The following is a 15,834-nucleotide window of genomic DNA, read 5'->3' as shown; positions in this document are numbered from 1 at the left end:
TCAGTACCAGCCACCTGTAATGAACCACTAGGGTCCCCAGGCAGCTCCCACCAGAAGGCACATTGTCTCTTGCCACTGGGTGGCCAGCAGTCATGCCTGTAAACACCCACAGAACCCATGTGGCTCAACACCCCATGAATCCCCAGACCAGGCACCCCAAAGCAGCAATTGCTGTTAAACCATGACACAAAGGAGCGGCCGCCACCCTACAAAGTGGCAGCAGCCTACAGGTGAGTTCTGAGGTCTCACTTTTCCCAGGGCCCTCCCAGACACTGTATCCATACACATAGCAGCAAACGACCTGGCCCTGAAGCCTCCGGCACAGAGCAGACATGGCGGCAGATATGAATTGTGGCGTAGCTGAGTCACTGCAGACAGAGGCCTAGGCTGCACCCCCCAGGTTCTTTCCCTGCACCCCCAGACTGTGCCTCCATGCTTGGCTCTCTGCTGCTTCACAAGCGCTACACCCGAGAAGCCCCTGAGTCTCAGCACCATCTGCCCATCCCAACCCTGTCTTCAGTCCCCACTAAGCTTCAAAGTCAGCCAGGGCCATGAGACCCACCTGCAGCCATAACTTCCCCTCTTAGCAGGAATTGGGAGAACCTGATTAGCTATCACCCCTGAAGACTTCAGCTGGCCTGTCTCCGCTACAGACATCCACTGAGGGATTCGTGGGTCCCTGAGGTGTCACCCACACTGACTTCAAGTGACAGAGCTCTCCCAGAAGTGCCATGGAGCCCAAGGGCAGCATGGTTAGAGCTAATAAAATGAAGAGAAAAGAGGGAAAACGAAAATTGGCTAAATTATCAGTTATGCCATAAGTGGCCACTAGGGGAAGATGTTCCCCCAAAATTTTGTGCCATTTGATTGGTTTTGTTTTGTTAAGGTAAGGTCTCCCTGAGTAGCCTTTGCTGGCTTAGAACTCACTATGTAGAGCAGGCTAGCCCTTAACTCATAGAGATCTGCCTGTTTCTCTGCCTCTGTGGGTCACAATGACTGCATCCCCCTTATCTCGTTATGCCTCTTTCCACAACTTAGGTCTCTAAGGTGGATTTCCTCTAATCTTGTGTGTATGTACATTTGTGGTGTGTGTGTGTGTGTGTGTGTGTGTGTGTGTGTGTGTGTGTGTGTGTGTTTGTGTGTGTATGTGTGTATGTGTGTATGTGTGTGTGTGCATGTGTGTATGTGTGTATGTGTGTGTATGTGTATGTGTGTGCATGTGTGTATGTGTGTATGTGTGTGTATGTATGTGTATGTGTGTGTGTGCATGCGTTTCTTCCCTTTTTGTATTTGTTATCATTTCTTACAGATATGAACACATTTAATTTCATACATGTGCATATTACATTTTAGTTAACCCCCTCCCCTCAATTCCATCCCCTCCAATTCCTTTCCTATTCTCATCCCTTTCCTTCCTTTGTATGCTCCATTTTTATGATGCCTGTACACACATGGATGTAGGGCTGTGTACTGAAACATGCATAGCCTCTCAGAGGTCATCACTCTGGAGGAAACTCACTCTCCTTCCCAAGAAGACTTCAATTGTCTGTGGCTCCTCGGGTAAGGGTGGAACATTATGATCCCCCTTCCCATCCAGGCAGGGACTTGGCTGGCTTGATACTGTGTGGCATTTAAGCCCAGGAAGATGGCTCCATGGGTAAGAGCACTTGCTGTGTAAGCCTGGGGACCCAAGTTGAAATTCCCAGCACCTACATTGGGGGGGAGCACTAAATATGGCTGGCCACCCATGCCTGTAATCCCAGTGGCTGGGGGTGAGGTGGACCTTCAGATTTATGGAAGGAAGAAAGGAAAGAAGGAGAAAGGGAAGGAGGGAGATAAGGAAGAAAAAGAGGAAAGAATTCTGAAAACCGACTATATTGCAAAAGGTTGTACACTGGAGATAGTGGCTGAAGGTGTGGGTAGGGACAGGAGTGATCAGCCTTGTGAACTGTACCTGGAACACAGAGAAAAGAAAGAACGAGTTCTCAGTCTAAAGTACAAACAACCACTGGTTTTTATTTCTCCTCTGCTGGGTAAAGGAGTAACAAAATGTCGATGTGTTTAAATGGGAAGGATCACGAGAGTGACAGTCCCCAAAGGATCAAAGCAAAGCTTTGACCAGGAAAAGGCTGGTCAGAACAGACAAGACAGGCCTGAGTGGTGGAGGGCTCCCACTGAAGCAGGAGGTGTGAATTTGAATACCCAAGACGGTCCTGTTCTTCAGGCCGCAGGCAGTCTTGGTTGCACAGCCCATCCCGTGTATCTCAACGAGGTATGAGTTTTCTGGCCTTCCTGTTAGTGAAAAGACCCAGGAGTCACTCTTCCTCTCCCTTCCTCACCCACATCCTTTGAAAGGAAACTGCTCAGCTCCATCCAGAATCCACAACTCCCACATCTGTTCGAGGTTGTGAGCACAGATCTATCCATGGAGAAGCTGAGCCTTCTTGTCCTCTGCCCCACCCCACCCCCCATCTCTTCTGTATAGAAGGATCCTTAAAAGGACCCCGGTGTCTTGGGCACAAGACTGTCAATGAGGCCTCTGGGTACCCATTCAGTTGGAGAGAGGAGCTTGATGCAGGTGAGGATGAAGGCCAGATGCAGGGTCTCAGTTGTTGGCTAAAACCCTTCTCCTGTAACCTGTCTTCCCCACTCTAGCCTTTCTTTCCTTACCTGGAGGAAAATACTGTGAATCCCTCACAAACTGACATCCTTATAAGGGCTCTGAGTACCCTATGAGGATAACTACAGAACACACCAGATATCTCTTTCCCAAGGTAAGCTGAGGTAGAAGCCTGTCCCACTGTGGATGGTTTTAATCATCTTTTGCAACTGTGACACCATATTTTTTCTCATTCACGTCAACTCATTTAGACAAAGGACCCTTCCCTTGCTTGGGGAACTTCTGTCTGTCAAAAGTCTTTCCAAGTAAAAGTGTACTTGCCTCCAGTCCCATCAGATTCTCAGTCTACCCTTTAATCAGCACCCCAAACACCAATCATTCTATGGTTCCATGAAATTTTCCATATATTGCTCATAGACAAGTTGCCAGCCCCTCCCTCTGGCTGTGCATTCCAGAAAGAAAAACCCTACAGTTGGCTTCCAAGTTCCTGCCTCAATGGTGTATGGGCTCTGTCAGGAGCCATCTCGAAAAGGCTAAGGGCTAGCAGATAACTTTTAAGAACTTGGCCCACCATTTTGTTTTGTTTTGGTTTGGTTTGGTTTTTTTGTTTGTTTGTTTGTTTGTTTGTTTCATTTTGGGTTTTGTTTTTGTTTTGCCTACTCTACGATAGAAAGAGAGGTAAGGACCAAAAGACTTCATCCCAGGATTGCTTCTTGCTATTGGTCAGCCTCCCCATCACTGTTCCACAGTCTAACAATTTCTGGGCATCAGCCCAACCTATTGGGCAAATTTCCTGCAGATCAACATGAAGATGAACGTTCACGAACCAATGCTGTTTAGGTGAATTAATAATTTTACTGAATTCCTGGCTTAATCCAAATAGTTTTTCTAAAAGAAAGTGTTAAGAAATGTCGTTAGTTGTTTTGCTAGACAGATGTAATAAGGTTAGAATCAAGGATAGAATGTGTCCACTTCTCATAAATAGTAAGTGAAGGTTGCAGAGCAAGAAATACAATGAGCTTTCATGATCACACTAACAGGAGACAAATCTGTGTTCAAGAAAATCCATTCGAGGATGAAGCCACAGGTATGCACTATGACTAGGCAAGGCCATGTAAAAACTGTTGCTTTGTCATTGATACCTTTCTGTAACTCCTCCCTTTTTTTGTAACATTTTATCTATGAAGCTATTTTTTCTTACTCAGAGAATTTTTTGTCTTAAAAAAAAAAAAACTAGAAAGCAGGAACACAGTGGTGTAGCAGTTTCTGTGCTCTGAGTGACTTCTTTCCTTTGCTTTCTTTTTTCTTGAGTTCAAAAAGTGTTAATAAGCTCAGAGCCTCTTGTCCAGCCAGTCAGGGACTCCTGTCTGACTCTGACAGAGAAAGAGCACACTCGAAAAATCCTTACCTAATTTCCCGCTCCTAAACAGCACGTGTCAATCACCAGAAACCAGAGCTGAACTAACCACACATGAGAAGAAAGTTACACATAACTTGCTTATTTAAGCACAGAGTTGAGTTCCAGCACTTACTTACCCACAGAACAGTAAGAAAGAGTGAAGTTTTCCACATTTAATAAGGCACAGAGAGTTATAAAATAGAGATACAGTGCTTTCTAAAGCACAGAGAGCTGTGAAGTAAAAATCCAGGATTTAATAAGGCACAGAGAATTATGAAGTAAAAATACAGAATTTAATAAGGCACAGAGAGTTAAGAAGTAAAAATGCAGCTTTTATAAGGCACAGAGAGTTAAAGAGAAAACAAGCCAGTGGTTTTCAGCCACAGAATAAGCGAGAGAGTGTTAAGTTTCCAGAAGTTTCAGCTTCTAGCCCCCAGTACAGTTAGAATTAAAAGGCTGGGGGTCATCAGTCTTTTGGCCTTCATCCAATGCTGTCTTCCACCTCCCCTCTGAACCCCAAAAGGCCATGGCAAGCCCCTGGCAGGACCCTTTTTAATAAATATATAACTTTCTCTTAATAAAAAATTATATGCTTTTCTAAATTTAGAATGACTCCAGGTAAAACGTGAGTGCTTGTTCCCAGGCTTTGGTTGTCATCATGGCAGCAGTGGCAAAGACATCTGGTCCTGAAGTGCCATCACCCCACACTTCCAGGATGTCATAGCAACACAGATGTTCCAATCTGACTCTTCAGAGGGAAGCAGTTACATTCCTTCGTGCCCGTCTCTTCCCTTACACCCTTAACTCCCTAAGCCTCCCAACAAATGACTCCCTCCAAACCTTAGAAGCACATGGCCCCATACGACCACTTTCTCCGTGTGGAGACAGGTTTCAAAGATGCCCCACACCCCAGGCCCGAACACCTGGCTGTTCTTGGGTTACACATACTGAGATAGAGCAAGTGTGTGCTGTTTTCAGTTGCTACATCTGGCATAATTCACTACATAGTGATGAATAACCCCCTGTGCCCCTAACAAAACATTCAAGGGAATAACCATACCTCTGCCAGTAATATTAACACACGTTGTCTCTGCCCCTGTGCACTTCAGGGGAACTGGGTTACAGCTGCCCTGTTCGCTGTAGCAGGTGGGGCATTCAACGCCATTGGGTTCTGAAGACAATGAAGACACTGAATGGAGAGAGAAAAGTTTTCATCTTGGGAAACAGGCAGAAGAAACAGCCGAGAACATGTCTATCCACTACTCATCTAATGCAGGGTTTTTCCATGGTTCCACCAAAAAAGCGTTGCGATGAGGCTGAGCAGGGAGGAGATACAGGAGAAAGGTACTGGGGTGAGAGCGCCCTGGAGGACCTCATGGGAACTCAGAGCCGTCAACACCTTCATCAGTTACTCTGATCTCTGCCTTGGGAGAGGAGATGATCTGTGTTTTCTAAAACAATGCTGTTCGAAGGGTGAGGGGTGACCCAGGTGTGGTCCACACACACCTGTGCTTCCAGCTACCCTGGCTTTGGAGGCTGAGGCAGGAGGACTGCTTGAACTAAGAAGTTGAAGACAAACATCCAAAACACAGCAAGACTACTTCCCAACAAAACAAAAAAGTGAACCTGGAAAATTAAATAGGTGAGAAAAGGCTGTTGGTCAGAGGGGCATTGATTGCAACGCAGTTAAACCATGAGATGCATATTTAGAGAAAATTCCCAAGACCCCAAGACCGACGCCTGCTGTCTAATCCCCACTCAGTCTACCTCACTGGGGAAGGACCATTTCCAAGGATCGTTATACACAAAAGACAAGTATCAGAGCTGTGTCCCAGCACAGTGAGATGAGTCCCTTGGAAAAGCAAAGGAGCCACAGAGCAGATAGTGGAGGTACAGAGACAGCCACACTCACCCTTAATGGGATCTCTGTTGCACCGTTGAGTGTAGCAGCATTGACGGTCAAATCTAAACGTCCGACACTTCCCCAGTGTTGCTGAGAATGCTAGTTCAGTGCAACCGTCTTCAGAACAGCCTTTCTCTTCAAATATTTGTTTTGATGGTTGAATTGCTGTGAAGCAAACACACACACACACACACACACACACACACAGAGGCATTGTTCTCTTGTGAAACACAGAGAGGATGAGCATCCAGTAGTAAGGAGTCTGTCCCTTTATCCTCTCTGTCTTTACATCTCTTTGCTCCAAGAGTCCCTCTGCGATTGTTTCAGAGAACAAATCAGCAGAGGGACGGTTTGCTGCAATGGGGATGGGGCTCAGTGGTAGATTGTTCACTTAGCATGTCTGGTGCCATGAATTTGACCCCTAGCATGGCAAAAGAAATAAGTGTGGGCTCACTCTTTCATCTCCAGTAGCCCTGTGAGGCTGATTTGAGAAACAGAACCAGGGTCTTTCAGCTCTATCCCTAGTGACTACATCCAGTATTATTTTCCCCACTACCTCACAGAAGCCCACATTCCCAGCTCCACCCTTGAAGGAGCCAAAGATAAACTAGAAGACCGTAAGACTGAGGACTGGCTTACTTTCAACTTCAACTTCTTGCCGTTGGGAAAAACAACCTTTAGAAGATTCACAAGTGTTTGGATTAGGATCACATCTTCCATTAATGCATGTTTTTCTTACACAACCGTAACTCTCTGCAGACAGAAAATAAGCATATTCAGAAAGCTGTCTCAAATCTCTGCAGCTACTGACAACCTTTCCCAGGGGTCAAGGAGCTGTGAATGTTGAAGGTACTCCCAGAGGCTTGAGTGGTCTGTGAAGTTCTCCTACGGCACCTTATTGCCCAACTCCCACTTTTTCCCATCCTTGAAACAAAAACTGTCTAACTCCTCTTACCCACAGAGCTGACAGATAAGTAAGAGATGATGCAGACAGCAAGGAGGCTCTTCAGGACCAAGAACCAGGACATGGTGACTCCCATGAACACTGCACAAGGGACAAAAGTAAGGACAAACTAATCAGGGCTAAGGGGCTCACCTTTAGTAATCTAGCAACCCAAATGCCCAAGCAACATTGTCTATTCATGTTTCCATTCATTTATTCATTATTCATTCATTCATTCATTCATCATTTATTTATTTATTTATTTATTTATTTATTTATTTATTTATTTATTCTACAAGCTAGATTTTATCAAACACTCCCCATATGCCAGATGTGGCCATTTAGAAGGATGTAAAACTGGAAAAGATGCTACATCCATTATCAAGGAAGCAAGGCAAGTGCCATCTCTGGGAAAAACGTTTGCTCGTGGAAGCGTTCTTCTTGCCTGGGTCTGGAAGGTACTAGATCTCCTTCTACTGCTCAAGTGGTTGAGTTGGTCACAAGGTTGCTCCTCTGGGGAGCAGGTGGAGGCTCTCCACGTGCTAGAAAGTTCTGGACCATTGTGTTCATCAGCTAAGGACTCACCACTTCCAAAGTCACCATCTGTCACAACCACATACTAGAAATGTTCACCAAGAGTTATTCCTGATTTCCTGAGAAGGAGAGAAAAACCCAATGTTCTCAGCTAGAGACAGGAGGAAAGGACCACGTTCGATGAGTGTGGAGAACAGGCTCCCTCTGTCCTCACTGCTGCTGACTTCTATAACCTAGTAGTAATTCCCTTGCAGGTTAGAACATTGTAAATTTATAGAATCATTGCATACAGTTGAGCACACATGATCTCCCAGAGACAGAGACCATGAAGGCAGCTCTTCCTGTGCCTCTGGTTGGCAGAGGAAGGAAGGGGGCATATCAAGGTCACAGAGCTCCAGTGAGCTATGCAGGAGTCTCTTATGTGCAAAAGTTATGAAATGGAGCTTGGCCATGGTGTGTGTGGCTAGCATTTCCTCAGGAGAAACCCAGCATTGCCTCAGCAAAGTCCCATCCCTTCCTTTCTCCTGGACACATAGGCATATCTGCCAGTGAGGGACTGTGTTTCTCTACGTCTTCTTCCTCTTTCTGCCTATTCTTATGCCAAACTCTTGTTAGGACAGAAGCACTACATTTCTTTGCAATGAAGAGAAACAATAAGCTAGGGGGGACTCTCGCATCCTCCACCTTCCTGCAATCGTCCAGAATTTGATCACATACTCTCAAAGTCCAGGACTGTGTGCTGAGTGAGGGCAGTGAGGACCTTCCTGGGACCCAGATGTGCTGATGTGGAAGAAGGTGGAGGCTGCAGAAAAAACACATCGGGGATGTCCAGATACCTCAGAAGTTGGCGGATAGGTATAGGAGAGGGGCACTGGAATTCTGGGCAAGGAAAGGGTCCTGTTGAATTTTGCCAGCCTAGAAAGAAATCCCAACTCCCTGCCTTGTAGAGAACCATGAGTTTCCTAACAACTCAACCCCAAGCCACTTACCTTGATGTCCTTTGCAGTACCCCTAAGTCAATGTCCAAGGCTGTACATTTCATTCCTCCCTTACCTGCTCAGATTATTAAGGCTTCTAGCTCTGGACCATGTATCTCCCTGACCAGCTGAGGAAGCTGGAGATAGGGAAGGTTCCTGCAAAGAAGACATGAGACCAAGAGGCCAGACTTACAGGAGAGCCTGGGATGAGACTTCAATTAACCTCAGCTGGGCTGTCACCCACTGCCAGTGGCCTGGATTCTACACAGCAGGCCAGTCAGAACTCTGCTTTCTCTGTCACTGTGAACCTTAGGCTGCTGTCATTTATCAGTGAAGAACATAGCACACCACTCCCACTGGCCAGGAACTACCCAATTATGTGACAACTTTCCACTCCTGGGCCAAGACATAGTGAAACCTCCATGGTGACAACCAATCCGGTATGTGTGCTAACCCGTGATCACTGTGGGGAAGTTGGCAGATTCAGTTTCACAAAGATGGGTGTTTTCTGGAGACCTGGAGGATTCACTATCCCATGTTTTCTATCCCATGCACATTTGGCTTCAGAATGCTCCCACAGACTGCCTCAAGGATTCTCCATCTCCTGCTCATTCTTGGGACCAGAAGCATCATTCTTCAGACTGTAGCAGCCAACAAAAGCATCTGCAGAGACCTAGATACCCAGAGATGACAGTCTTTCTCGTGCTGTGGTGTCATCCTGTGTGTCTGACAGCCCTGAGTTATAGGTTAGCCTTTCTCCAATGGGAGCCTTAAGAAGTCCCTCTCCTCTCGTTAGAGAAATATTATACCTGGGCCTAGTGTCTGTAAGAGAAATCTTATACCTGGGCTTCATCTTAGGAGATATCTGACTTCCAGAACACCAGCACCAAGCCTGCTGAGAGACAGGGTATGAACTACCAACTTTAAAATATAATTAGTTATTGAAAATCAGAACCTGGGCCTAACAGCTTTAATCACCCATGTCTGACACCTATTAATAAAGCCAACTAAACGAGTAAAAATCAAGAACATGAAAAACAGATGTATTCAATGTGGCCACACTGGGAAGAGGTACAAAGAGGTTTGGTGACCTACCTCCTAAGTCTCTCTTTAGGATCCTGACATGAGATTAATGCTTAAGTATAGAGCCAGTTACATGCCTATAGTAGTAGTTCTGCCCAAAGCAGGGATATCCCCCATAGCTGTCTAGGCTCCAGTGTCTCCTGTAACGCAATTTAACAAATTATCAAAACTGGGAACTATTTATAGGAGACAGATCTACCTCTGACTAAGGTCTTTTTTTCCCTCAGCACCAGATTCCTGGGGACTTTCATTTTCTTAGTGGAAGTGGCAAACCCACGTGTCTCCTTAGAACGTCCTCCTTCCTGCCCAGCAGGTCAGGTGTGTGTGTGTGTGTGTGTGTGTGTGTGTGTGTGTGTGTGTGTGTGTGTGTATGGTTGGAGGCTGGTGCTACATTCAACCAATACTTGACCTGTTCCTAATGGGCATTGGGTCCCCAGAGAATGAGGAGAACTGGCAGTGGAGAGAGCAGGGTGGTAGGGATACAGTCAGAAGGAGCAACAATGATAGTAAAACTCCCTCTTAAGTTCCCCCAGGGCCAAGGGGAAATGCTAAGGGTTGGTGCCAGCAAACAGCAGAAAGATGGGGCTTCTGACAGGACAGGGCAAGCAGGTGAACTGGAGCCAGTGATAGATTCAGATGAGAGTACATAGCAAAGTTCTCTCCAACAGCCTTATCTAAACAAGAAAGTCACAACACACACACACACACACACACACACACACACACCACTTTGAATAATAACAAAGTCGAGTCTCATCTGGATTGCAAACATACATTCTAAAAATCTCCTCACCAGGAAAACATAAACATGTCTGAAAAAGGCCTAAGACCACAGAACGGAAACTACTGTAACACACAAGCTGTCACTCACTAACGCCCACACCCATAAAATGAAAACGAAGGAAGGATGTGGGCAACAACATTTTGAAATGGAAAAAAAAAAACTGATGAAAATGTCTTGAAATAATGAAATGGTGAAAGGGTATTGAGATCCAAAAAAAAAAAGAAGAAGAAGAAGAAAGAAAGAAAGAAAAGACTTCTATAGTCTTACGACAAAGAGATGACCAGTGTTTGAGGAGATAGGTATTATGACCAAGATGTAAATGTAAAACAATGTATATGTGATACCAACATCTTACTCCACAAATATAAGTAATTTTTCTTTGTCAAGACATATACATGGTGCTTGTGTGTGTGCATGTGTGTGTGCATGTGTGCGTGCGTGTGTGTGTGTGTGTGTGTGTGTGTGTGTGTGTGTATGTGTGTGTGTGTGTGTGTGTGATATGTATATCAAAACCAGTAATGAAGGGTATGAAGGCAGAGGAGATGGCAAAGGATCAACAATCACAAACTGTCCAGACAGCATTTTCCATCTTTAGCAGCCTCCCTATCAACATAAAAGGGGGGTGAGCTGTGGTGGAGGTAAGGTGGTAGAATGCTTAGGCAGCACACATTCGGTTTGATTCTCAGCACTTCATAAACCGTGGGCATGGTGACGAACACCTATAATCTCAGGACTCAGGAAGACCGCAAGTCCAAGGCCATCCTCACATACCCAGCAAGTTCAAACCAGGTTGGATTACAGAGAACAAAGCCTGAAGAGAGGCAGAGTGGGAAAGAGGTTCTTGACTTTAAACGAGAGCTATTTTCACTCACCACGGTTTAGAATTCAAATAATCCAATCATATCTGAACAGTTTGCAATGCCAAGAAGTTGATCTGCAAGTATGTCAGGTTATTCAGAATATGTCCTGAGGCCCCCAAGGTCATTGTGGTGAGGGACATGTGGGAGAGGGGGAGGTCCTGCCTGCCTTTTTCTACTCAGGAGAACATCTGGTGCGTTCCTGGGAAAGAGTCACAACTCAGATGATTCTGGAATTTCTGATCTACACAATCACACGAACCCTCTCTGGCTGGACGTGCAGTTCCACAGTGTTGTACACCACAGACAAGAGAGAAAAAAAGTACAGATACAGACACAGGAGCCAAACGTACAGGAACAATGAAGACAGTCACAAGGTAGCTAGCTCCCAACGGCATCAGCAGAAGGTAACAGAAGGTCAGGGTCTCCAGGCATTCCCATGTCTGGGGTCACTGGGTCATCCAAATCATACATTACACACGGCATCACATCCTGGGTTGCTAGCCTTCCTCGGCAAACTTCCATGTTCACAGCCGTTACAGAAACTTCAGCCTAAACACCTTGCTGACAGACACACTCTCACACTTTCCCACAGATTCTCTCTCTCCCCTTCCCCTTCCCCCACTCCTGCTCCACCAGTATAAGGAGCTATAGGGCAGTTTGATCTATTTTCTGCACAAGTACAGGTAGTTAAATGCAGGACGGCACCTCCTTTGAACCCCATGCACATTAGAGATCCTGTGTTCCTTCAGAGCCTGGACCACAGACCCTTCACATTATATCAAACTCAGTCAGTCGCCAAAGGCACATCAGCAATTGGGATTCCTCTTATATCGACCTGTTTATTAGCTCATGGTCCAGTCCCTAGCTACTAGCTCATCCTTCTGAAAGCATGCAGCCTTCTGACCATGAACCAATAAAGCATTCAGAACATTATAGCAGAACTTTAAAAAAGAAAATTACTGCAAGCAAACTTGAACTCCCATAAACAAACCAGTTTTTTTTTTTTTGTCCATTAGTTTAAAAAGCAGACTTCATAGTGCTCAGCCTGCAACTGACACAAGTACCAGGCCCCCAAAATTAGTGAGGGAATAACCCATAGCCAACTCAAGTTCTCGGTGAGATGGGCAGACACTGCAGCATCAGCCACGCTCTTCCTCCCAACACACACTGAGCATCCGGCTCCACTAACATCTACTGGTCTGCCCTGAAAGCCTGCTTCTACTCAGTACCACGCCCACGCCAGACAACAGGCAGAAAACCCACATCTTTCTCAGTTATAGAATTTGAGTTGAAGGTGGCGTCCCCTGTCTTGAACTTTCAAAGCATCTGACTGTTTCTAACGGCTATAGACAGAGTATATTCACCAGCCTGGGGACCCATGTTCTAGGATGTGGATAGACCAGAAGCAGGGTGAATAAGCATTGTTGGTTATTAGGGAAAGAGCAAGACCACAGGGTTTGTTTTTAAAGACTTAACCACCCATATACTAGAATGTAACTGTATTTGAGGACACAGTCTTCCCACAAATAAATCAAAAGGAGGCTATCTGTGTGACCTCATCTAACACAGTAAGAACAAGGAGTCAGGAACTGCCATGGGCAGAGAAAAAAACCACATGAAGACAGAAGAGGCAGTCACCTACAGTGGACAGAGAAAAAAAAAAAGTGCTGACACTGGATCTTACACTTCACCTTCCAGGATCCCAAGGTCAGAGACCCTACTGTGAGTGCTGTCCCTCTGGGGTGCATTGCAGAGCTTGCACACTCAAACTTTGGTAGACCAGAAGACTAGAATAATCCAGCTTTACAAAGGCTCTGAGCATGCTTTAAGAGAACTTTAGGCAAACTACAATGTGGGAACAAGGAAAGAGCCACAGGCTAGCTCACAGGGTCCTGACTAGTTCCTATTCAATATCACAAACGTCAGTACTCCAAGACAGTCCATGTTAGCACAAGTTAGACTCCTCCAGACTGGCAGTTAAAGCCTTACCAGAGAGTGAACTGTTTCAAGTCTGAGAGTCAAGTTCTCACTCCAATGGAGAGTGTGAATCTGTAGGTTTTCATGTTTCCACACCTCAATATGAAGAATTCAATCAAGGCTCGGGGTCTGAGAGTTCATTGAAACTGTTCTGCCTGTATGTGAATGACCAGAGCAAGCATTGTAAGCATCGAATCACAAAACACTAAACGTCCTCTAGATTTAGAAACTGGGCTGGGAGAGGTTGTTAGCTAAGTGGAAGAGGTGACAGACAGGACTTGGCAGTTGCAACATCAGCCCACAGGACCACACACACTTCAAGAGGATCTAGTGGAAATGTGGCTGACTACACAGAGTTTCAGCTTGAAGGTTTTAAGTTAAGTCAGTACTTAAGCTAATGTTCAGGGTGCCAGTGTAGAAACCTCCTGAGCCTGGGGGATGCTTGGCCATTCCGGGAGATGCCTCAGCTCTGTGAAGCTGGTGTCTAAAACACACGGATGGCAGTATTGAACTATGCCGTCTGTTTGGTGTGCAAGGAAATGGGACCACACTTCAGGAACAGGAAAGGCCTTTGAAACCTGATTTGGGCAACACCTTTATTTCTTTTCTATCACTGTATATTTCTACATGCACAGTGTAACGGTTTTTGAAACATTTTTATTGATTTAATCCATATAATTCACCTGGAAAAAAAGGAAAAGTTCAATAAACTGGGGTTTTTTCCCTCCATAAGTTCTGCTACTGTTGCCACAGTTGGAAGTTGTATTTCTTGATACTTGAGTGGAGTCGGCCAGGCACCATTCCAGATGAGCTATTGTAGGCAGTACTTTCAAAATAGACAGAACACTATGAAAAGATCAAATCTAAAAACCGTAAGTAGAAAGGGAAAGAATGTAGGAAGCCGTTGGCGCCTTTATTCTAAAGGCATAGAAAATATTTTAACACAATTTTTATTAATTCTTTGGGAATTTCACATTATGCACCCGAAACCCCCTCATTTCCCAGTCCTTCCATACCTGCTTTCCGCTCTTATAACCTGCCCCAAAAAGTAAATAAAAAATTTAAAAACAAAAAATTAGAAAAAAAAAAATCTCCTTCAACCTCAGGGTTCTTGTGCATTCAACTCCGCCATCTTCCCCCATCTCTATCACATACTCCTTAGTTGTAGCGGTATTTGAAAGTTGCAGTGTGTCACACAGTGCATCCTTTTGCCCAGACAGCTCTACTTACAAATGTTCGTTGCAATGACTCATCAGGCCAGTTCCATACCTCTGGTTTTTGCTACAACACCAATATCGGACCCTCTCTCCGATATCCCGCCATTGCCCTGAGTTGTAGGGGTCGGCAGGACATGTCCCTTCACAAAACTCTAGCAAATAGAAAAGATGTTGGGTGGCTGACAGGATCCATGCAGAAAAGGCTATGGCAAGCAAGTGAGGCCTCTGGAAATGGTCCAGCAGTTTGCATGACTGCAGTGGGCGTGTTCTGAGAGGCATGGACCCCAGAGGCTTTGCCTCAGGCTTGCTTCTTGATGCTAATATACCTTTCCTGCCACCAATACATAGCCAAAGCATCCTGGGCTTCAGCCCACCCTATTGGACAAATTTTCTGCAGATCAATACAAAGATGTACTTTCATGTAATAATTCTGTTTAGACAAACTGATGATTTCATAATTTCTAAAAATTATTTTATAGAACTCCCAAATTGATTCACATAATTTCAAGCCCCCGGTAGAATAAAAGGCTACAGGCAGAGTTCTTTGTCACAAGTTAATTGTACTGAGAAAAGAAAATGGGCTTGGAACAAATTTACAGTTAAGGAAAAATATTCAGTCTAGGTCAGGGCCAAAGATGAGACCTGAAGGTGTGCACTATGATAAAACAAGGCCATGTAAGACTATTGCTTTGAATTCATAATGAGCTTATAGAATGAAACGCTGCTTTTAGTTTATAATCTACATTCTGCCACAATCCCCTTTTGCCTAACATTTTATCTATGGGTACTTTTTTCTTACACAGAAGACTTTGTCTAAAAAGCTATAAAAAGGTGAAAGCAAAACTAAAAGCTTGGTGTAGCCCTTTCCTGCTTCATCCAGTGGTGTGTGTGTGTGTGTGTGTGTGTGTGTGTGTGTGTGTATGTGTGTGTGTGTGTACACCTGACTTTCTTTTCCTTTCTCTGTAGTTCACAAAGAGTTAATGAACTCTGAGCTTCTCCCCTGGTCAGCCAGCCACCCCTGAATAATATCAACCAACCAGACCACCCAGAGCTCCCAGGGACTAAACCACCAACCAAAGAGCACACATGGAGGGACCCATGGCTCCAGATACATATGTAGCAGAGGATGGCCTTATTGAGCATCAGTAGGAGGAGAGGCCCTTGGTCCTGTGGAGGCCTGATGCCCCAGCATCGGGGGGGTTCTAGAGCAGTGAGGCAGAAGTGGGTGAGTAGGTGAAGGAACACCCTCATAGAGGCAAAGGGGAGGGAAACCGGGAAGGGGAATATCATTTGAAATGTAAGTGAATAAAATGATTAATTAAAATAAAAAAAGTGAAGAGCCCAAGTAGCTAAATTTCTTTTCCCAGTTCCCTACTGCTATCAGCAGCAGCTAATTGCCAGAAGCCTTCAGCTTTTAGCCTCAGGAGAGCAAGGGGGAGCCACATTGCCAGGAACAGCTTTGGCCCCCAGAACAGTAAGAAAGAGTCAATTGCAAGAAGCCATCAGCTTTTGGCCTCAGGGGCATAAAAGAGAGCTG

The 15,834-nt window shown here is 45.2% G+C and overlaps 1 protein-coding gene across 1 annotated transcript; it reads right to left on the bottom strand.

The window, feature by feature from the left end:
* Nucleotides 1–2,101: 2,101 nt before the first annotated feature.
* LOC308426316 (protein RoBo-1-like) lies at nucleotides 2,102–6,962 on the bottom strand (the record flags this gene model as incomplete). The annotated part of the gene is made up of 4 exons (XM_080924047.1): nucleotides 2,102–2,292; nucleotides 5,080–5,208; nucleotides 5,932–6,021; nucleotides 6,878–6,962. The coding sequence occupies 4 exons, from the start codon at nucleotides 6,960–6,962 to the stop codon at nucleotides 2,102–2,104; spliced, it is 495 nt and encodes a 164-aa protein (XP_080780173.1).
* Nucleotides 6,963–15,834: the final 8,872 nt, after the last annotated feature.

The sequence above is a fragment of the Micromys minutus genome, assembly GCF_963924665.1.
Source record: "Micromys minutus genome assembly, chromosome: 10".
NCBI lineage: Eukaryota > Metazoa > Chordata > Mammalia > Rodentia > Muridae > Micromys > Micromys minutus.
The sequence above is the reverse complement of the archived record's forward strand: the minus strand, read 5'-3'. Positions and strand labels throughout refer to the sequence as shown.